The 24,830-nt window shown below is 42.5% G+C and overlaps 1 protein-coding gene across 6 annotated transcripts in view; it reads left to right on the plus strand.

Annotated features, from left to right (window-relative positions):
* The window catches only part of FGD4 (FYVE, RhoGEF and PH domain containing 4), a 150,513-nt gene that overhangs the window by 93,655 nt on the left and 32,028 nt on the right, over positions 1–24,830 (plus strand). For all 6 annotated transcript variants that reach the window (XM_044281149.1, XM_044281151.1, XM_044281153.1 and 3 more), the window contains exons 2-6: positions 4,229–4,378; positions 10,019–10,187; positions 11,463–12,060; positions 18,328–18,414; positions 20,671–20,816. In XM_044281149.1, the coding sequence (XP_044137084.1) occupies positions 4,229–4,378; positions 10,019–10,187; positions 11,463–12,060; positions 18,328–18,414; positions 20,671–20,816 (1,150 nt within the window). The remainder of the gene's footprint in view (positions 1–4,228; positions 4,379–10,018; positions 10,188–11,462; positions 12,061–18,327; positions 18,415–20,670; positions 20,817–24,830) is intronic.

Genomic DNA, 24,830 nt, shown 5'->3' on the forward strand with positions numbered 1-24,830 from the left:
CGTGATCATCGAACAATCAAGCGTTTCATTCAAAATAGTCAACAGGGTCGCAAGAAGCGTGTGGAAAAACCAAGGCGCAAAATAACTGCCCATGAACTGAGAAAAGTCAAGCGTGCAGCTGCCAAGATGCCACTTGCCATCAGTTTGGCCATATTTCAGAGCTGCAACATCACTGGAGTGCCCAAAAGCACAAGGTGTGCAATACTCAGAGACATGGCCAAGGTAAGAAAGGCTGAAAGACGACCACCACTGAACAAGACACACAAGCTGAAACGTCAAGACTGGGCCAAGAAATATCTCAAGACTGATTTTTCTAAGGTTTTATGGACTGATGAAATGAGAGTGAGTCTTGATGGGCCAGAGGGCTGGATTGGTAAAGGGCAGAGAGCTCCAGTCCGACTCAGACGCCAGCAAGGTGGAGGTGGAGTACTGGTTTGGGCTGGTATCATCAAAGATGAGCTTGTGGGGCCTTTTTAAGGTGAGGATGGAGTCAAGCTCAACTCCCAGTCCTACTGCCAGTTTCTGGAAGACACCTTCTTCAAGCAGTGGTACAGGAAGAAGTCTGCAAGGTAAGAAAAACATGATTTTCATGCAGGACAATGCTCCATCACACGCGTCCAAGTACTCCACAACGTGGCTGGCAAGAAAGGGTATAAAAGAAGAAAATCTAATGACATGGCCTCCTTGTTCACCTGATCTGAACCCCATTGAGAACCTGTGGTCCATCATCAAATGTGAGATTTACAAGGAGGGAAAACAGTACACCTCTCTGAACAGTGTCTGGGAGGCTGTGGTTGCTGCTGCACGCAATGTTGATGGTGAAGAGATCAAAACACTGACAGAATCCATGGATGGCAGGCTTTTGAGTGTCCTTGCAAAGAAAGGTGGCTATATTGGTCACTGATTTGTTTTTGTTTTGTTTTTGAATGTCAGAAATGTATATTTGTGAATGTTGAGATGTTATATTGGTTTCACTGGTAAAAATAAATAATTGAAATGGGTATATATTTGTTTTTTGTTAAGTTGCCTAATAATTATGTACAGTAATAGTCACCTGCACACACAGATATCCCCCTAAAATAGCTAAAACTAAAAACAAACTAAAAACTACTTCCAAAAATATTCAGCTTTGATATTAATGAGTTTTTTTGGGTTCATTGAGAACATGGTTGTTGTTCAATAATAAAATTAATCCTCAAAAATACAACTTGCCTAATAATTCTGCACTCCCTGTATATATAGATAGGGCATAACTTTAGATCATGAAAACATGGGGCCCCTATCCCCTGTTTGAATGGACAACTGGTTGAGGATGACCACTACTGCTCCACTTGTCTTGATGGGATTGCTGGAGATGGCTCAGTAAAGTGCTCAACCAGTATGCCATTTAAACAAGGGACATGGGTGATCCCAGCGGTCAGACCTCTACCGTTTTAACATGTTAACATGTTCTAAATGGAATACCCCTTTAAAGTTGGGTACTTATGCATATAAGGAGGCCTGAAGAACGTGATCACCTCTCCAATACAAGTGGTTGAAGTTGAACCCATGTCCTCTGGGTACTAGTTGGGTGTCCTGTACCTGGAATCCATACACGTCTGATTAAAGGGGTTTTCCATCTTTGGGGACCACAACCTGCTAAAAAAAAATAGCCAGTCCCTAGCTCCCTTCTGTAATCTTTCAGTTCTCATCCTATACCTATACCTCTACCCGTACCCCTGCAAAACTTGCTAGTTTTTATTCTGTCTGGTTGACAGGATTATGTTTATTTATATTAAGATTATGTGGTTATTGTCTTATATGACTTGTTTTTTCACTTTATTTCTATCTTTATATGGATCTAAAGAGGTTGTGCATTTGTTTACAGCTATAGTTAATTGGTACATTAAACGGTGCATATTTATGCGTGATTACAACAGTATTTAGTAAAGCCTCCACAAGTTGGGGGGGGGCACTTGGGCAGCTCAGCCTCTGTTGGTGGTGGACCTTGTCCCAGCCCTGTCTGCAGCTGCGCATGTGACCCCGTCTGTCTGTACGTTTACAGGAGGAGGACTGGAAGATCACAGAAGGGAGCTAGGGACAGGCTATGTTTTCAGCAGGTGAAAGAGAACCGGGGAGCCGGTGAAAATGGTTTTTCAAACAGATGCAGTAGACGGGTTGAAATTCAATAGTCTCCATTCACTTCAATGGGGCCGCAAAAGATGCGGACAGCACTCGGTGTGCTGTCCGCATCCGTTGCTCCGTTCCGTGGCCCCGCCAAAAAAAATATAGCATGTCCTATTCTTGTCCGTTTTGCGGACAAGAATAGGCATTTCTACAATGGGCCGCCCTTTCCGCACACGGTTGTGTGCATGAGGCCTTTGGGGCACATTTCTTATGGATTTTCGGCACACAAATCTGCACTGTGTGCAGGTACTCATAGGTGCAGAATCACACAAACAATTGTTACCCTCCAAGTCCAGGAGCGGACACGATGTCTGCAGCCCCAATATTGTTTGTCTCAGCTTTATAATTGGCACTTGAAACAGCAGAAGATTTGCAGGTGCTTGAAGATGTACAAACCCTTCCCACCATAATGATTGTTTTCTCAGTTCGCAGTCACTTTCAGGCAGTCGTGATTGACTTGTTAGCAATTTCGCTCACACATTTGGAGAGATGAACGGCTTGTTTTGGAATGGCTAAAACACCAGTAATTTAAAGCCGAGTTAGTAGAAAACAAATTAATAAATGTGGGAGATTTTCTGCAAAAAAATTAAAGTAAATTTTTTCCCTGCACGAACATTAGCTCTCATTATCTGAGATGAGTCAGGTTTGGGCAGACTGTCGCTGCTAATTACATAATGCACGCAAAGAACTGAAGATGTAAATAATAAAACCCTTCTCATAAAAGACATTTCACCAGCAATTAGAAGTTCTTGAGCGGTCCTCTTAGATCTGATTGTGGAGCTGGGTAACAATCAATATGGCTGACCCTGAATGGCCTAGCTTTGCAATGATACAACCCCATTCCTAATGCTGTGCAGAATTAGTACTCTAATTAAGATACTATAGGTGACAAAACCTGAGGTATGGTCGCTTTTTGCACAGGCCAATGCACTGCCAATTTGTACTACGGTAAATGTTCCCGATAATTGCCTGATCATCAGAGGAGGTGAGAGCTGCCTTTACGTGCAATAATCATCTCCCCTGCAGTGATGGCCAGTTCGCCGTGTTCACCCGCAAACACATGCGGGCTGCCATCCTAAATCACAAGTCCGGATGTGCCTTACCTGTGCTTGCGCTGCGAGCTGGTCTGAAACAAATGCAGTCCGAGAATAGCCACCGGGGGCCTTCATCGGGCTGTTCTCGGAACTGCCTGCTCCCGGTGACCGCATTTGTTTCAGACCGGCTTGCGGCGCAGGCACAGGTAAGGACTTACCTGTGCATCGCCGGACTTGTGATTTAAGATGGCAGTCCACATGTGTTCGTGGGCGAACACGGCGAACTGGCCATCACTGCTCCCCTGTATGGGGACAAGCGATCTCATGTCCCTGTTTACACAGAATGACCTGCTGCCCAGAAAGAATGATATTGGATGCCGCATCAATGATGTTTGATCATTCATCCAGTGATCTGTGGCACCGTTACACAGGTCAATTATGAGGAACGAGCATTTGTACAAATGTTTGTTCCCAATAATCAGCCCTTTACAATAGCGACCATCAAGAGTATACATTACATACCACAGAAGCATGCTATTGGATAAAGGGGGGTTTGGTTGCTCTTGTGTGGCAAGAATTTGTGCAGGACTCACCTCTTGAGAAGAACTACACTGGTCTAAAAGATTGGGCTATTGGCCCATCAGTAACAGATGGGACCACCAAATACCAGAAACTTCTCTCCTGAGTGGCAAAAGCTGGCACCATAACGTAGACCCATTTTGATATTTGGTATGGGGCCCCCTTCTTTGTGTATGTCACTAGCAGCCATATTAGTTTCCAGTTAACCCTAAAAAATATGACTGAATAAACAACAACTTTTCCTATGTTGTGATCTCTCCTATAGAGCCTGTTTCCCCATGTTGAATCTCTTCAGCATGGACTAAGGACTATGGCCTCTAGGAGTTTATTTGCTATGTAGAGTATTTACTAGGAGGTTCTTCACATTTTTGATCAGCTCTACTTCTCGTGTTTTCTTTGCTATCTGCTTCTTATTTGTGAGCTTATCCAATTCATATATTGTCTTGCAGGCAACAGCGTACACTGTCCCCGTATCCTTCCCTCCTGGAAGCCGATCTCCACTAGCAGAGACCAACTGGTAGATGAGGAGAGAAGGAATAAACAAAATGATTACACGTCGGACTTTCCCAAAACTGTAGGGAGAAGTCCAAAGCCTAAAGGTAAACCATGCTTGCTGTATTTCATAGGAAACATGTGACACGCTCCAGCTTTTCAGATTTATTTTATATAAATAAAAACGATGAAGAACACCATAAAGACTGCACAACAAATAGTGTAGTCAACCACCTGATAAAAGCAATGACATTGAAATACAAGTGAATCATTTACAGACCGCTGCATAAGGAATAGATGGATACATAGCAAATTATCTTCCAACCACAAATGGTCTCAAAGTTCACATGGGTGTAAAGAAAAACTGGCTTAGTCTACTTTCACACTGGCTTTTGGCTTTCCGTTTGTGAGATCTGTTCACGGCCCTCACAAGCGGTCAAAAACGGATCAGTTTGTATTCTAATGCATTCTGAATGGAAAAGGATCCGCTCAGAATGCATCAGTTTGCCTGGAAAAGGATCTGCTCAGAATGCATCAGTTTGCCTCTGATCAGTCTCCATTCCGCTCTGGAGGCGGACATCAAAACGCTGCTTGCAGCATTTTGCTGTCCGCTTGACAAAACTGAGCCAAACGGATTCGTCCTGACACACAATGTACAGTGCTGCCCATAATTATTCATACCCCTGGCAAATTTTGACTTGGTTACTTTTATTCAACCAGCAAGTAATTTTTTGACCTTTGCAAAAGCTAGACAAAGAAGAAGACTTCTGGTCTGTTGTGTTATGGTCAGATAAAACAAACATTAAATTTTTTGGTCACAATGATGTTTCCTTCATTTGGCGTAAAAAAGGAGAAGCGTTCAACCCAAAGAACACCATCCCCACTGTCAAACATGGTGGTGGGAACCTAATGCTTTGTGGGTGTTTTTCAGCCAATGGACCAGGGAACCTAATCACAGTAAACGGCACCATGAAAAAAGAGCAATACATGGGGATTCTCAACGACATCAGGCAGTCTGCAGAGAAACTTGGCCTTGGGCACCAGTGGACATTTCAGCATGACAATGACCCAAAACACACAGCAAAAGTGGTGAAGAAATGGTTAGCAGACAACAACATTAACGTTTTGGAGTGGCCCAGCCAGAGTCCAGACTTGAATCCAATTGAGAATCTGTGGAGGAGCTAAAGATCAGGGTGATGGCAAGAAGACCCTCCAACCTGAAAGATTTGGAGCTCATTGCTAAAGATGAATGGGCTGTGGAGACATGCAAAACGCTGGTCTGCAATTATAGGAAGCGTTTGATTGCTGTAATAACCAATAAAGGCTTTTCTATTGATTATTGAGAAGGGTATGAATAATTTTGGGCTGGACACTTTTTGCTCAAATCTAAATAAAAGCTGAGAAATGTGTTTTTTCCCCCCACAATAATGCCTCTTGTACATCGTCTTCTTATCTTTTGGGAGACACCTATGTCATTTCCCGTCAAAAAATTACTTGCTGGTTGAATAAATGTAACTTTAAATCAAAATTTGCCAGGGGTATGAATAATTATGGGCAGCACTGTAAGTCAATGGGGACGGATCAGTTTTCTCTGACACAATCTGGCACAATAGAAAACAGATCCGTCTCCCATTGACTTTCAATGGAGTTCATGACGAATTTGTCTTGGCTATGTTACAGATAATACAAACGGATCCGTTCATGTCAGATGCATGCGGTTGTATTATTGTAATGAATCCGTTTTTGCAGATCCATGACAGATCTGCACAAAACGCGAGTGTGAAAGTAGCCTAAGTCTCATCCTAATTAAATGAGTTAAACACTGGATACAACCATGCATGAACAGTACTTGATTACCTGGTGGTCTTTGTAGTGAGCATATAGCCATTTGATCATTACCAAACCTTCTTATGTCCTGTCCAGTCTAATTTATGGCCCTTCATATGAGTGCCATCCCCGACCACCACCACCACCTTTGGAATATGCTATTGTGATCCCTTGTCCCCATAAAGAATTATTGTTTCTGGACAGCAGATCGCTGTTTTGCTCATTCATCAGGTGATCAGCGGCACATTTAGATGGGAATGGTTCTCTATAATCTGCCCAAAAATTTGACTGTGTAAATCCACCTTTGGGTTTATTTTTTTACTTTCTTCTTCAGTATCACCTTTGTATAGATAACACAGGATGGATCCACCATTCACTGTAGGTGCTCCCTCCTGACCTCTGCACAGGTCACAGAGCATGCCTAGAAAACGCTCTCATATGTTAATAAGATCCTCTCCTGTCCATTGCATCTATGGCCCAGTGTGAAAATTGCAGGCTTTTAGGATGGTATTTTAAATTATAGATAGAGACATGGAAATTTTAAAAAATATTCACCAAAAATTCTGACAAAAAATGGATAGGTTATTTTCGGATGACTTATTCCCTTTAAAATCAATCAGTAGTGTTACACAAAGTCTACGGGTAGCCCTAGCCTAAAGAAGAAATGTTCCCAGTAGTACACCTCAACTTTTTGAAGACAATGAGACCAGAACTGAACAAAACTAAAAAATGTCTCCAGTAGTGATGTAAAGAGAAAGGCCCTAGGAGGTTTTGTCGAAACCACCACACTCCAAAGCACCTGGGACAGGAGATACCTACCAGTTCCCACCAGTGTTTACAATACAACCTGGAATTACCCTCTCTATGCAGGGTCCCACAGCAGCAGCAGCTTGGGTTGCCTCTCTGATACCTACGGTTCTGCTCCTAAATCCCACTTCTCTTGTGGACTACAGTAGGTTTCCCCAGAGCATTCCTCTATACAAGCCTTCCATAACTTTCTGTGTAGAAGGACCACTATTGCTGTCACCACCATGATTTACATTAAGGGTCTTTTGTGTTTGCTAAATGCGCAATTTTTGTGCCATCAGACCACAGAACTTATTTTCTTGGTTCAAAAATATTTGCCTGTGTGTGACTGTACCTGAGTGTAATTTGACTAGTTCAGTGTTGGTTTAGGTGTCGTAGTAATGAAGAAGTGAATAGTCATGTAGTCATTAATCTTGTAAATATATAGTATATGCAGATCTTTGTCATTCATCGCAAATATCTTGTGACCTTTCATTGCACATGCAGCCTTTTTCATATCTGGCACACAAAAATGATGACTTCTGTGCCCCACCTTAGCTGGACAGCTCTGACTCAGCAGGTTGGAGGAAGGGATAGGTTTGACCTAATGACAGGTGATCAGTAGATGGACATATTGAAATCCCTGAGGAGCAATAGCCATATCCAGCGATAAAAGATGCATCCTCTGTCCCCCAGCAGCCTTGTGCTGCCCATCTTCAGTGTTCGTTTCCTTACGTTTGGGTGGGTAGCTGTCTGCTTCTCTATCTAGGTAGAGGGTAATAATCCAAATTTCATATTGAGGTTGTCCAATAAAAAATATTGAACGTTTGTCAAAACAGCATCTGGTTTTGAATACTTTTGGAATTGCATGTGATAGAAAATGTACTATAGCTACTTACCGTAGTTATTCCATGAGACCTGTATAGCTCCACCTGCTGTTAGTTCTCTAATTTTTTGGTCCACCTCAGAGCGAGGGGGGACGGGGGGGAATTCCTACAGCTCCCATTGACTTGTACTTTTGTTTATGGGGAGCACTGAACTCGGACTACTGTGTACAGAGGACAGTCATTTGGCCATTTTGGGAAGTGCTATGATGGTGCAATTAGAATATTGTTATTAATGGCATTGTCATCGGTGCCACTGTGGTTGGCCGATCAGCATGTTGTGTACTATATATCGGCATGTTTTAATTGTAAAAGTATGGCAATGTTATTTATATGCATTGTATGTTGGCATACGTTTTGTGTGGTATAGTAGCATTATTTATGTGCACTGTATGGTGTCATAAGTTATGTGTGTAGTATAGTGGCATTACCTATGTGCACTTTATGGTGACGTATGCTGTGTGTAGTATAGCAGTATTTATGTGCACTGTATGGTGTCATGAGTTATGTGTGTAGTATAGTGGCATTACCTATGTGCACTGTATGGTGACGTACGTTGTGTATAGTATAGGAGTATTTATGTGCACTGTATGGTGTCATGAGTTATGTGTGTAGTATAGTGGCATTACCTATGTGCACTGTATGGTGACGTACGTTGTGTATAGTATAGGAGTATTTATGTGCACTGTATGGTGTCATGAGTTATGTGTGTAGTATAGTGGCATTACCTATGTGCACTTTATGGTGACGTATGCTGTGTGTAGTATAGCAGTATTTATGTGCACTGTATGGTGTCATGAGTTATGTGTGTAGTATAGTGGCATTACCTATGTGCACTGTATGGTGACGTACGTTGTGTATAGTATAGGAGTATTTATGTGCACTGTATGGTGTCATGAGTTATGTGTGTAGTATAGTGGCATTACCTATGTGCACTGTATGGTGACGTACGTTGTGTATAGTATAGGAGTATTTATGTGCACTGTATGGTGTCATGAGTTATGTGTGTAGTATAGTGGCATTACCTATGTGCACTGTATGGTGACGTACGTTGTGTATAGTATAGGAGTATTTATGTGCACTGTATGGTGTCATGAGTTATGTGTGTAGTATAGTGGCATTACCTATGTGCACTGTATGGTGACATACGTTGTGTATAGTATAGCAGTATTATTTTTGCGCACTTTACGGTGGCATAAGTTATGTGTATATTATAACAGTATTTATCTGCACTGTATGGTGACATTATTTATTAGCTTGATAATAGGGGAACTAATGAGGTCTATCAAGTACCTGTGTCACAAAACAGAAGTATTTTTAAATCATTATTCATAGCTGGTCCTGGGAGGGGTGCAATTTCCTCTGACTGGCCTTTTACCGACGTATATAGAAAATGCTTCTGCAGCAGTCTTTTATGTTGGGAGAAGGCAAAACCGCATGAGGTGTAAAATAAATTTGTCATCAAGAGATTATCCAGAAAAAAACTAATATATCCTCCATTACGGTTGCTATAAGGGTTGCAATCCTGTTTTCCCAGATTGATTATTGGATAATCTGCCCATGTTTGGAGTGATACATTCCCACACTCTCTTATCCCTGCACCACTAGAGAGGTTTGCTGTTCAGGATACTAGAAATGCTGGGTGACAAGCAATATAGTGACTAGTATATACCAATATGGGTGGTCAATCCGTTTTTCTTTATTTGAGTGGAACGAAATGTAGTCACACCGTGCTGTAGTCTTTTACAGAGCTCAAAATAACTATACATGTGCAGATCTTGTGATCTTACTTTACTTTGATTTTTATATTTTGATAACTCCAATAAAAGATATAGCAACTCTGTAAATCATTTTAACAAAAAGTATTTACAGCTCAAATGCAAACGTGTGTGTTTCCATGGTAACGGACTGCAACCAAACCCTGTGTAGTTTGATCCTGCAGTCACATTACCCATGTCCTGCTCCTTACTATCCCAGCTGCACACTGACCAAGGGCCCAGAGCATTAGGTGGGGCCCACAGCGTCCCACCTAGAAACTGTACCACAGATCTCTATAGGGATCAAAGCTCAGTGTTTCTTCCCTGGAGCTCCAAATTCCTGAACCAATCCCCTCAGTAGTTCCCTGCGTATGGATTAATACAGGTAGATTTATGTTTAATTTGCGTTGTATGCAGTGACCTCCTCCTAATGGTAGCTGCAAGAGGTTCTGTCAAAGTAGCTAATACTGAATTTTATTTCTGCTTGTGACAGTACCACCAAAGCCTTCAGATTTACCGCCCTCTCCATCACCATACAAGAACCAAACTCCTATCAGCAGAACCTTTCCTCGGGTCCATTACAGGATGGATGAAGGTTCCCCTTCGGCAGGAGAGAAGTCAAGCAAGATCTCAGATCTCATCAGTCGATTTGAAGGCAGTGGGTTAGTATTTATTAAGCTTAAGTTTTTATCTCGGCCAAAATGAAAACTGAGCCATCACATACATGTATAGTGCAAAGCTGTAGCAGTATGGCTTTTATCACCTTTACACGTCTTCTTCAGCCTCCACTTGTGTTATTTCCCGTACCCTTCATAGGCATCAGTAGTTACATGACCATACACCTCTGCATTTTAGTGTCATTATTATGTGGAATATACCTGGCATTAGGTCTACCGCACTGATCTCTATGAGATTACATGGTTATCTAAGTTGTTTTAGAGAAAATTTATTATAGAAATCAATGCAACAGCACCACCAGCTATGAAAGCTTATTTAGAGCAGATATTAGTCTTTGAACTTGAATAATTCTGGAATGAATCACGGTTATGAATTAATAAACTTCTTTAGATCAGCAGGAATATCTCTTTAATGTCCTTATCCTAAGAAAATATTCACTGCAATCTCTTTAACCTTTGCCCTTATGTTTATGTAACACTCATAATTTAGGGTGACAGGTTATGATGTCTATTATCTATTGGCAAGCTACTCAGTGCACATCCTAGTTCTCAGCAAGGTCCTTCCTCTCTACATATTGTGACATCTAGGTGGAGCTGAGGAAAAGCCTGTGCCTTCCTATGTAGCCTTTCCCTTCAGTAGTGTCTTAGCACCTGGACACACACCGTTTCCTTTGCAGAAATGCTATTCCTGTGTGTCATGGTGTATTGAATTATAGTAGAACACACATGGACATGGGGCTCCGTGCCAGAGAACTAAGCAGTGTGTATTTTACAACTATGCTACTGATAAAATAGCCCACCACTGACTTTATAGTAGACCTGCCTTTACTCCATAGAGGAGATTTACATTAGTTCAACAGCTACTTTCCAAAAACAGTGCCAGTGTCTGTGGGTTGTGTCTGGTACTACAGCTCATAATGAACTACAATACCAGAGAAAGCCTATACACAGGAGTGACTGTTTCTGGAAAAACATGGCTCCTTTTGTAAACCACTTTATGGATGGAGATCCCCAATGAGGACGTGCAACCAAATCTAAAAATTTTAGTTAGGCAAGAGTGAATTTCCAACAGGAAAAGGTGGCACGGCATATCTCCACTCGGGTTCGAAGATTGGACTGGTAATAAATCAATATTGTGATCCCTGACCATTCATTGGATTGTTGGGCTATCCCTATAAATATTTGAGATTATGGGGATCAAACCATGAATCAGTAATGAGTAACCATAATTCACACACATGCTATATTTTTGTTTTCCAGCACTGTTGAAACCAAAAAAGAAAGTCCAGATCTGAATAATGGACCTACTCAAAAGACTGTAGCTAAAGTAATTCTCCAACCACGACCATTTACTGAACACCCCCTTCTCCACAAACAAACTGTAAGTCAAGAGGAACCAAAGCACAATGGCATAGTAGGCCCTGACCTGGAGGAATATGTTGAAGCAGACACTCTACCTTCTGCTGGAAATAAGATTGAGAATGAACTCCTTTCTTCACAATTACCTCAAGCTCCAAAATCTCCTATTCATGATACAAGAGTTCCAACACCTCCAAAATCTCCAAACAGGACACAAGCCTCTAGGACACAGGATTTTCCACCAATGGATACACAAGATTCTTTTCCTGGAACATCAGAACTTTTCACTGAACAGATCTTATCTCCCTCAGAGGAAGCCGCAGTGCAGAACCTTCTGAATGGAGGACCCCAAACATCTAGGGATAAACCCAGCCATAAGGGTCTTATTAATGAGGGGTACCAAGAAACTGAACTCCCGAGCAGATTATCATCTGAGGAGAACAATATAGAAGGCAATAACAGTATCAAGTCCGTGTCAAGTCAATCTGATGAAATCAAGGTACATAGAATGGTCTTGTTATCTTCATTAAAAGTACGGTAGTTCTCTGGGACATGCAGCAAAGTTGATATTTTCTCACATCGGAGGCATGATGTTCTCACTACATAGTGCTACATGGATTTAGATGCCAGACAATCTTGCAGCATTGACTTAGTGTAGATGTGGTTATAGTGACTTTGTGCAGACTCCCTGAGCTCTCCCCTAGACATCAACCACAGCATTTATGAAACACTCATAGATAGATAGTTATCATATCATAGAGAGAACTGTGTGGCTGTACAGTTACAACTGAATGGCCCTCTATACCACTGGTTCTCAACCTTTTCATACCAAGTGCCCCCAAGGGACAAGAAGTTTGCATCGAGTACCCCCCAAGGAAGCGAGCACTGCTAAATGTTAACAAAATAAGGCTAATCTCACGCTATGGTCATATTTTTTTTTTTTTTTTTTTTTCTAAGCCTTTGTCAGCAATATCTTCAGATTTGACAGAAAGAATAGTGTAGCATGCAGAGCTAATCTTCCTGTCAAAATTAAAGATAAAAAATTAGGACTCATGATGGATGACTATTACTTTTTAAATTACATTCTGCACGACCAAACATACAGGGTAATAGAGCACTACATACCTCTTACATACAGTGACATTTCCTCCCATCTTCTCTATTCAGACCAGACTGCCATGATGACTTCTTTCAGCCATGTCTCTGCAGAGTTTGTCACACAGACATCTTAGGTTCCTATTTTTTCATCATTATCCCCCCTTCTGAACACCCCATCCTGCCACTCCCAATAATGTGTCTCCAAATATTATACTGCAGAGTCAGAGGGTCCCCTTGAAAATACCAGTACCACACAGCGCCTTTTTCAATAATTAATGTCGCACAGTTCCCTAAAAAATAATTGTACCCAGCAATTAATGCCCCTTACAGTAACTGCCGTAAATATAGTGTCCCCCAAAAATAATTGTGCTAAGCTAATGTGCCAGGGTGCCACCACAATAATAGTGGTCACAAAAGTCCCACCAATTGTAATAATTCTCTCTCAGAGTGCCTTCAGTAGTAAGAGTGCCCCCAAAAGTAATCACATCCCCGATTGTGCCCCAGAATTAATAAAGTAACCCATGGTTCCCCAGCAGTAATAAAGCTTACCATAATGCCGTCCAGTGGTAATAATTTCAAAAAAAAGTGCCCCGATAGTAGCAGAGCCCACAATAATGCCCCCTGTAGTAATAATACCGCCATAAGTAATAATACCCTCCTACAGTGCCCCAGTAGTAATGACACAGTAAAGCCCCCATAGTGTGCCCCAGAAGTGACAATTTCCGCCTATAGTGCTCCCAGTCGTAATAAAGCTTCCATGATGTGTGCCAGTAGCAGGGCCGTCTTTAATATTGATTGGACCCTGGACAAAAATTTACTTGGGCCCCCTGGATCCTGCCTTCCCACACCTTAGCAGGCAATCGCCCTCCACCACAACACACAAAAAATCCACACCCCTGGTAGGGTACAGTGAATGACTGTAAATACTTCCAGTTCTGAAGACTCCAGCGGCTCAGGATCAGTGCTCTGGGCAGCTGGGCTCAGGCTGGAAGTGGGCACCGCTCTGCAGGAAGGAGACTGGGGCTCGGCTCACCCTAGTGTTACAGTGCACCCCAGCACCCCACAGTATGCAGTATAGCACCCTATAGTATACAGCAACCCACAGTATGCAGTACAGTACCCCACAGTATATAGTAGAGCAGTATAGCAGCCCACAGTATACAACACCTCACCGTATACAGCCCCCCAAACTATACACAATACAGCCCCCCAAACTATACACGATACAGCCCCCCACACTATACAGTACAGCAGTATAGCACTCCACACTATACCGCACACACAGTATACAGGCCCCCCACACACAGTATACAGGCCCCCCCACACACAGTATACAGGCCCCCCCACACACAGTATACAGGCCCCCACACACACAGTATACAGGCCCCCCCACACACAGTATACAGGCCCACACACAGTATACAGTCCCCCACACAGAGTATACAGTCCCATACACAGTATACAGTCCCACACAGTATACAGCACCCCACTATACAGTAGTTTACAGTATATTAACATAACAGCCCCTGTCACCTTTTTCTGATGTAATCTTCACACAAAGAAGCTCCACAGTTAACTTCTGCAACACTCCTTGTAGGACCTATGATGACCTCATAGCCATGTGACCAGTAATTGCTAGGTTACTAGTCACATGGTGATGATGTCATCTAAGGTCCTAGATCACAACTTACACAACACTCCTTGTAGGACCTATGATGACCTCATAGCCATGTGACCAGTAATTGCTAGGTTACTAGTCACATGGTGATGATGTCATCTAAGGTCCTAGATCACAACTTACACACACAGTACGATGCCTAGACTCAACTTGACACCCGGTGTAGTGGCCGGCAAGGCTCAAGATGCAGCTGCCTTGGGCCCCCCAGGAGCAACTGGGCCCGGGGCAGCTGCCCCTTTTGCCCCTTGGTAAAGACAGCCCTGGCCAGTAGAAAAAAAACACAGAGGAAACCCTGCTGACAACTGAGGGTTTGCTACTATTGTATAGAAACATAGAAACATAGAATGTGTCGGCAGATAAGAACCATTTGGCCCATCTAGTCTGCCCAATATATCTGAATCCTATGAATAGTCCCTGGCCCTATCTTATATGAAGGATAGCCTTATGCCTATCCCATGCATGCTTAAACTCCTTCACTGTATTTGCCGCTACCACTTCTGCAGGAAGGCTATTCCATGCATCCACTACTCTCTCAGTAAAGTAATACTGGGCATACTTAAGCTATCAGGGAATGATGGGAGTTGTAGTTTTGCAACATCTGGAGGGCCATGAGTTTGACATCCCTAATGTAGATGTTCTCTTTCCTCACCTTCTCCTTTCAGACCTTCAGACCAGACCACCATTTTTCAGCCATTTCTCGTCGCTGCAGTTTGACAAACAAAATCTTAGTTTACTACTTTTCCATCATCCTCCCATCTTCTCGACAAATCATCCTACCACCCCCAATACTGTGCCGCTGTGCTCCCCAATACTATACTTCAGAAACAGATAAACCCCCTGATAATAGTAGTACCATGCAGATAGTTCCATTCAATAATTATTGGCACACAGTGCCCTAAAATAACTGCGCCCAGCAAATAGTGTCCCTTACACTAATAGTGCAAACATAACGTCCCCCAAAAATAATTGTGGTAAGCTGATACTGTGCCAAGGTGCCCCCACAGTAATAGTCCTCCCAAAAGTACCACCAATAGGAATCTGCTAGAGCACACATGGTTATAATAGTGCTCCTACAGTGCCCCCAACATGTCCCCACTGTGCCAAGAAGTAATAATGCTCCCATAGTGCCCATACTAGTAATCATGTTCCCCATAGACCCCCAGTAGTAATAAAGCCCATCATAATGCCCCCAGTAGTAATAATTCTCCTTATAATGTGCCAGTGCAAAAAATACCCCCTTTTAATGCCCCCAGTTGAGCTAATGTCCCCATAGTACCCCCATAATGTGCCAGTATAAAATACCCCTATATAGTGCCTCCAGTAAATGCCCCCATAGTGCTCCTCTCCCCCCTTTTTCATAGTGCCCCCCATAATGTACCAGTATAAAATGCCCCATATATAGTGCCCCAGTAGATGCCTTTAGTGTCACCCATAATTTGCAAGTATAAAATACCCCTTCTTAGTGCCCCCCATAAATGAGCCCATAGTACTCCTCTCAACCTTTCACTATAGTACCCACCATAATGGGCCCCAGTATAAAATGCCCCTATACAGAGCCCCCTATATAAAATACCCCTTCTTTGTGGCCTCAGTAGAAGCCCCCATAGTCTTCCTCTCCCCCTTCCCCCATATAAAATACCCCTTCTTTGTGGCCTCAGTAGATGCCCCCATAGTGCCCCCAATAATGTGCCAGTAAGAAGTGCCCCCATAGTGCAACCCAATAATGTACCAGTAAAAAGTGCCACCAATAATGTGCCAGTAACAAGTGCCCCCATAGATGCCTCCAGTGCCCCCCAATAATGTGCCAGTAAGATATGCCCCCATAGATGCCCCCAATCATGTGCCAATAATAAGTACCCCCATACATGCCCCCCAATCATGTGCCAGTAACAAGTGCCCCTATAAATGCCCCCCAATCATGTGCCAGTAAGTAGTACCATATAAAAAAATAAACACTTATACTTGCTTCCATCAGGATGGCAGCGATGCGATGCAGGCCTCTTCCGGCCTGTGTCCCGAGCTGTACGGCTCAGGAGGCGCAATGACGTCATTGCGGCGCCTGCACCAGCCTCTGATAGGCTGCAGGTACTAGGCCTGCAGCTTATAAGAGGAACGGGGAAGGGAGACGCCTCTCCCTCCACTGCCCCGCCGCAGCATCCATCTGTATCGCTGTCCTGAGTACGGCGATACAGATGACTATCGAGATGAGAGCTTCCACAATGGAAGCGCTTATCTCCCTGTGCCCTGCCGCCGCCCCCCACTTGTCACCAGGGTCGCACCGCCTGGGGTCATTGCCTCACTTTGCCTAATTGGTGGTGCGGCCCTGCTAGCGCCCCCTGGAATTTTGTGCCCGTGGCAACGCCTCCCCCCCCACCACGCTACGCCACTGATCATCGAGGCTCAAAAGGCAGCTACCTTGGGCCTTCCTGGAGTAACTGGGCCTGGGGCAGCTGCCCCTTTTGCCCTGTGTTAAAGATGGCCCTGGTGCCCTCTAGTGCTTTATTTTCGTTGCTGGAGGTAGACTAGCCCTGGCCTGGCAGTCCCCCTGCAGGTAATGGCACCTCTGAAATTGGGGAACTGTTTTTGATTATCCATGTACAGGTAAATAGGAAAATGCAGTCTTCAGAATATAGGGCACGCTGAGTCGCTCACTTCTGTAATTGGCTGTACCCGAGCCGCTCTATAGTGATTAATTATCTCTGTGATCCTCTGTCTCTGCTGTCAAAAACCGTAACACAGGAGAGTCTGAAAAAGCAAATCTCATCTTGGTATTTGAGGATAGGTCGCGTGTCTCTTCTTTTGTGATTGAAGGCCGTAGTTAAGCAATATCCAAGACAAGTGCTGCAATGCAGTACTCATGTCCATTTATGAAATATAGCAGTGTGGAGTTTGTCATATAGTACAACTCACTGTACTTTTGCCATGTTTTCTGCGGTTTTACATTGGATTGCAAATTGAATTAACTGACAAATTTAGCTGTGCTACATCTATAAATCTACAGTTTAATTAATGAAGAAAACACCGTAAAAAAGAAAACACCATATAATTACCCAAACATTGGTTGTACTGCCTGCGAAGTGTTAAGAAGAATGATTTATCTTTGCCCACACGTCCTATTCTTGTCCGTTTTGAAGACCAGAATTGACATTCTTATAATAGTGCGGGACAGGAAAAAGCGGGATGCACACGGCCAGTAGGTGTGTTTTGCGGATCTGTGGTTTATGGACCGTAAAACACATACGGTCATGTGTCCATGTAGCCTTACAGAGATGAATGAATGCCCAGCCGGCATTCAGATTCACAATTGCCCATGTTATAATTTGCTACATAGGAGTTTAACAGTACTATAAGTGGCACGTGAGGATCTTGAGGACTCTTACAGATGTTACTTCGATGCCCAGGTCAATACTGTAGAATATCCTTCAGTTTCCACCTTCTATAAAGTGGCCCTCACAACTCACACAAGAGGTGTCACTCTACTTTCTAAGATACCTGAATGTCTCTAGATATGCAGCAAAATATTCCTATAATCCATACATAACTAGGCAGATATGCCATAAAGGACTAAGTGCCAACTTAAAACTAAGTGCCAACTCCCATGCACGTGTCATTTTAAGGAAAGAAACGGATAAATAAGAAACGGCTGAATACAACTTGGCAGACATGAATGACTCAGGGCCTTATATTTACTGGTGAATTATTGTAGATGGAGTTACTCTTTAGTTATGATTCACTAGAGCTGCCTCCACATCATTAATATAATATTCTCCTCCTGGATAGGAGCTGAGTAATAAACAAGCAGAATCAGAATTCCTGTGGTTTGTGGATTATCATTAGTAGAGCCAAGTAAATGTCAGATGACCTCCTAATTGGGAAGCTATTTTGAGATGATGCAATGTTTTTGTGTCCTGCAGAAGACCAGCATCTCATTAGTCTACTAGATCAGAGGTCTATATCACTTCATAAAAACTGAACTTTCCATTTTTCTAGGAAACAAATGAGCAGAAACTTCATAACATTGCCAATGAACTTCTACAGACAGAACGAGCGTATGTCAGCAGGTTGGAACTTCTGCAGGTAAAGATGCTCTACGTTCTATGTACAAGAATATAACTACTGTAATACTGCCTCTACAGTATGTATAAGAGAATAACTGTTATAATACTGCCCCATGTACAAGAGTATAAGTACTATAATACTAAACCTTATGTAAAAGACTATAACTACCATAGTACTGCCCCTACTTGTATGTACAAGAACATAACTACTATAATACTATCCCTGTGTACAAATATATAACTAATACTGCCCACTATGTACAAGAATTCAGCTACAATAATACTGCCCACTATGTACAAAATATAGCTACTGTTCCCTATGTGCAAGAATATAACTGCTAAAACACTGCCTCCTGTGTATAACAATATAACTACTATAATACTATCCCTATGTACAAACATATAACTACTATAATACTGTCCCCTGTGTACAAGAATTTAACTACTATAATACTGCCCTCTATGTACAAAATATAACTACTCTAATACTGTTCCCTATATACAAGAATATAACTAATATAATACTGCCCCTATTTGAAAAAAATAATAATAATATTGTCCTCTATATACAAGAGTATAACTGCCATAATACTACCCAGTATGTACAGCAATATTACTAATATAATACTGCACCCTACAAAAACATAAGTACTGTAAGACTGCCCCAATGTGCGAAAATATAACTATTATAATACTGCCTTCTATGACAATGGATAATACTGCTTCCTATGACAAGAATATAAGGATTATAATACTAAGAATATAACAAGAATTCAAGAATATAATTATTAAAATACTGCTCCCTGTGTACAAGAATATACCCACTGTAATACTGTCTCATATGTACAAAAATATAACTACCATAATACTGCTCTCTATGTACAACTTTTATAATACAATCCCATAACTTTTCAGTAAGTAGTTGGTATGGGCTGGGATCAGTGCTCTACAGTAGAACCAAGGTGCTGACTGGGAGGGGTGTTTTGGCAATTACTGCTGCGCTTTCCGAACCATGCAGCAGCGGTGGCTTTTCCAAGTTTTATGGTTTTAAAGACTCTCGATACCAAATAGAGCGGGATGTAGATATGCTTATGTGTCCCAAGCCCAGAATGAGGGAAAATGTCCCCCTTTCAGCAATAAGTCAGGGGACAACATTGATGGATGGAGGTCAGTAGAGATGAGCGAATTTCATATTTTAAAATTCGTTCATGCTTGGTTTGGTGGTAAAAGCAGAATTGCATTATGGATTCCGTTACCACGGACCATACCGCAATTCTATGATGGAATGCATAAAGGCATTCCGTTATTCATTCCCTCATAATAGAAGTCTAAAGGCTGCATAACGGATCCGTCCTATTTCCGTTATGCAGCTCATAGACCTCTACTATGACAGAATGAATAACGGAATGCCTCTAAAGGCATTCCGTTATGCCTTCCATCATAGAATTGCGTTAAGGTCCGTGGTAACTGAATCCATAACACAATTCTGCTTTTACCACCAAACGTAGCGTGAATGAATTTCATAATAAGAAATTCGCTCATCTTTAGAGGTCAGTATTGGATTCTCATGGCTTCCTTCATCAAGGGGACCTTGGCCTTGACAAAACAGGTATTTCAAGAACTCAAATACAACTTTTTCCTATTATCCCATTAGGAAATCTAACACTAGGTTAATTTATATTAGAACAGATAATTTTTTTCCTATTATATTTAAACTAGAGGGCGCAATTACATCTACTAAATAACCACTTTCAGCAATGCTTACTGGTTGACACAGCTCTCTGGTAAATCTAGGGGTGAGTTTATTAATCCATTTGCACCAGAAAACTGGAATCCAAAAGTTGCAATTCTTACCACGTGCCATGTTTGAGCAAAGATTTTGCAACATTTTTTAATTTTATGCAGCTTTTGCCACGTTTGGGAAAATGGGCCTGCTTAGCTATGTAAAAAACTGGAGTGAGATCTCTAGACAAAAGTTGTATGCACCGAATTTACTAAACGTCCTGCTAAATTTAGGCATGAATTATGCTAACGAGGACTGAAGCAAAACTGAAAAAAACTCCTTGTGATTAATTCTCTCAACCCCACTATGTGTCAACCTATGTACCAGTCCTGACTGGGGCAATTCGGCCTACGCATTTGCAACCTTTACTTTAATGTTTTCATGGTATCTATATTTCGGATGACCATTAATGATCATTTATCTTCATTTGAACCGGATTAATTTAAAATCATATATATTTTTTTAATAATAATTTTGTATTTTATATTCCAGACCTTTAACAAAGCATTAGAGAATGAAGCCAAGAAAGGATCTTTCCCAGTAGATGTTCCTAACAAAATATTCTCAAACATTATCTCAATTTACAATTTCCATTCGTCATTCCTGCTTCCGGAGCTTGAGGGCAGAATGAATGAATGGTGAGTAGTAAATAGCTCTACTATTGCTCTATGCAACTACCATAGATTATGACCAGTCTAAAACTGAATGTCCACCATATCGTTTATCCAAATCGTTTGCATATACTTAAACATCTTGGATGCAAGAAACCGCCACTAGAGGGAGCTTAGGAGCGTACCGTTTTTTCATTGAGTTCAGAGCACAAACAGTATACTGTACAGTAAGCTTTTAAGCTTCATCAACTGGCAGCTACATGTATCCAAGATTTGATCTTAAATGGAATCTGTCAGCGGTTTTGACCATGCTAAACTGCTGACAGCTCTAGGCAGGAGATGAGGTAAACAATAGAAACATAGGGGGTCAGTTATCAAACTGGTGTAAAGTACAACTGGCTTAGTTGTCCATAGCAACCAATCAGCTTCCTTCTTTCATTTTTCAAAGGAGCTGTCCAAAATGAAAGGTGGAATCTGATTGGTTGCTATGTGCAACTAAGCCAGTTCTACTTTGCACCAGTTTGATAAATGGCCCCCGTACTTTATGTGGAGGTTTCATTATTGGGTGTAGTGTGAATATGAAGTTTTATTCTGTCAGATGCTCCTTTAGTGCCCAGGAGGTGGAGCTTCACTCTGAAGTGCTCTCTCCACTGAAATGCTCCACAGTCCCTCCCCTTTGCCCTAAATGACAGGTGTAGGATCCAACCACCCAGTCACTCAGAGCAGAGAGGCTGGGATGGGAAGCAACTCAATGTAGAGAGACCTTTATCATGAAGCTCCACCTCCTGGGCACTTAAGGAGCAGAATCAGGCAAAATAAAAATTCATATTCTCACTATTCCTGATAATAAAAGCTCCACAAACAGTATGTGTGTCCCTCTCTCTCTCCAGGCCCTTCCCAGTTCTGTGAGCAGTTCAGCAGGGTCAAAACTTCTGACAGATTACCTTTAAGGGGGTTGTTTTCTACAGACCCCCCAGAGTGGCCAGAGCGGCGAGGGAAATCATACTTGCCAGATCCATGCTGCTGGGTTCCAGCTCCATCTTTGCTTTGCCAGTTCTGCAGGTCAGCATCCAGTTTGACACCAGGTCATGTGTTAATGTGTTACCCATATGTCACATGACCCAGTAGTATGACGCATGGGTGACACATTATCACTGTGGCCAGTCATTGGCTGCAGCAGCCACGTGACCCAGAATCAAACTGGATGTTGATGCAGGGAGACCCGGGACCTGCAGAGAAAAATTCCTCTTTCCCCGCTTATCAGCTCTTTTCCTTCATCCTCATCCCTCCTAAATGAACATTCTCTGCTAAAGGGTTCTGAGAGACTGAGACAGACTGTCTGCTCACTAAATGATCAGATTATATGCTGCCCATAGAAGTCAGTGAATAGAAGAGGGGGCGGTGGAATGAGCTGCTAGAGAAAAATAGTTTTGTTTTTTTTTACAATAAGATCTATTACAAAGTTTCTTATATTCACAGGTATTATTGATTAATGAAAAGTTTGTTGAGTAACCACTTAAGGCCATAAATAGTAGTTATGTTGAAACATATTCTTACCACCTATAAGTAGGTGATTTACTGTAGGTGAGATGTGTTCTGCATGGGGTTGTCAGATGACTGTATAAAATGTAGTGTGAACATTACATTGACCCAGGGCCGTCTTTAACGTGGGGCAAAAGGGGCAGCTGCCTCTTGAGCCCCACTGGCCAATGACCACAATGACATCATAAAATATCTTGGCTCCGCCAGCTCCGTGTCCCGAAAACTACCGTAGCAGGCCGGCCGCGTAACATCACTCACTCTGTCACGCGCCTGCTTCATTAATAAAGTGGGAGGAGCAGGCGCGTGACAGAGTGAGTGACTTTACTCTGCCGGCCGGCCTGCCTGCTACGGACGGTAGTTTGATAGTGAATACTACAGAGGATTGCGCTACTGCAGAGGATTGCGATACTTTAAGTTAAAGTATCGCAATCCTCTGCAGTAGCGCAATCTTTTGTAGGATAATCCAGCTTGCCCCCGCTCCATCTATTAGGTGGAGAGGTTGGGTATAGTCCGAGACACAGGCAAGATGGCGCCGAGTCACATTACTTCCTATCTGGTGTGGCAGGCACCATCTTGGGTATGGGCAGATGCTGGTATGGTGGGCCTGCGTCACTTCCTATGACACGGCGCACATTAGTTGCCAGACACAGGTTACCAGAGGAGCCCTCCCAATCTATCTGGTCTCAGGGAGGGCTTTTTAAAGTGCCGAACTCTGACGTTCTAGCCAGACATCAAGAGGATAAATCTGAAGGGATAAGTAGTCGTGTACATTATATCGAGAATGCAGGGATGTATTCTTTGGATCCCTTATGCCTTGTTGCATTAGGGGTAGGTAATTAACCCTATATGTTATTCCTGTACCTATATTGCAAGAAGCAGTCAATGCAACACCTGTGCTGGAAATATCGGGTGGCACAGGAGGGATGAATGTATCCTCCTATGCAGTGGATGTCTGGATCAGTTGAGTTGGTTGTGGTTATGCATTTTATTGCTGAGGTGATCTGTGATGTACTTCACATTACTGTGAGTTGTATGTGGATTTTTGTGTGTGTGTGTTGTGGTGGAGGGCGTGATTGCCTGCTAGGGTGTGGTAAGGCGGGATCCAGGGGGCCCAAGTAAATTATTGCCCAGGGTCCAATCAATATTAAAGACGGCCCTGCATTGACCAGAATATAAATTGCCAGAAAAAGCTCTGTGCGGACACAAGAATAAAATGCTGCGAGATTTCAGCTCTGAAGCCTGCAGAAATATCAATGAAACCCTAGAGAATAATACAGACCATAACTCGGGATCGGTACAATATAAGTAATGTGTATACAAAGTGACTCCACACGCAGAATAGTGAGTGAGGATCTGGAGTATAATATAGTAGAAGATAAGTAATGTATGTACATAGTGACTCCACTTTTTATGTAGATGAATTCTTTCGGAAACTGTAAAGTGGTGAATGTTCATTTTACGTAGTGTGTATATTTAGCTGATAATGTTATACGTTCTGTGGAAAAACAATAAAAGATCACAGCTCTGCAATATTCAAATTAATTCTGCTTGCGTTGCCTTCACTGTGTGTTTTTGGAGTGTGACATTAGGGATCTGGAGTGGGTGGAGGCACTAAGAGAATGGGATTTGTGTCCTGGGCTAAACTGATGGTGTAATATGTTTTCTGCCTTTGAGAGGAGGAACAAGTTTTTGGAACACAGTACAAATCGATAAGACTATTCCTACAGACGTCCCAGGGCTTACTTTCTGCACTTGTCATGGGTGTATTCTCCCACAGGGTCTGCCTTCCATCTGTCTGCCTAGAGAGATACATAGGAATGAAGTTGTCAGTCCTCATTTTCTTGTTTTCCTAAATAATGACCGGCTCAGCAGGGTTTAGTGACGCCTGCGCTGTAGATTCTGTCATTCATCTAGATGGGAAGAGAAATGTCGTCTGACAACTTTATTGCCGCACTCTTGGAATGAGAGGCAGCAATTTGCTTGCTGTAATAACAATGGAAGGTGATGTTTATGAGAACACAGTTTATTTCACTGCTATCCTAAAAGAGTCCTCGGGGACGTCAATGAGTTGTTTAAAACAAACTTCCAGCTGGGGAAACGACAGTTCCCATAGGGGTTGTCACCCAGCGTTTTTATATTGGATTGGTAATTATAACTGGTAATGACATCCCTGGCTCTTCTATAACTCCATACTACCTAAGAATCGTTTTTTAGGGAGACCTGAGAGGTGTTTTTTTTTTGCACACTCCCATAATGACAACTACATTGCCCCCTAGTGGTGTAACTTGGTGATCTTAGGTCCCAGTGAACAATCTTTGACAAGGCCCTCCACCTCCCGAGCTGCAATTATAAAACTGATGACACCACGGCCCAGATGCAACTGCCAGCCCCACAAACCGTTACCTGCAGATTGACTTCGATAAACTGGTGTCAGCAGAGTGCCATCCATGCCATAATTGTAGAAAAAAGGAACTGGACCTCTCCTCCACATGTTATACA

Source organism: Bufo gargarizans, chromosome 2 (genome assembly GCF_014858855.1).
Source record: "Bufo gargarizans isolate SCDJY-AF-19 chromosome 2, ASM1485885v1, whole genome shotgun sequence".
NCBI lineage: Eukaryota > Metazoa > Chordata > Amphibia > Anura > Bufonidae > Bufo > Bufo gargarizans.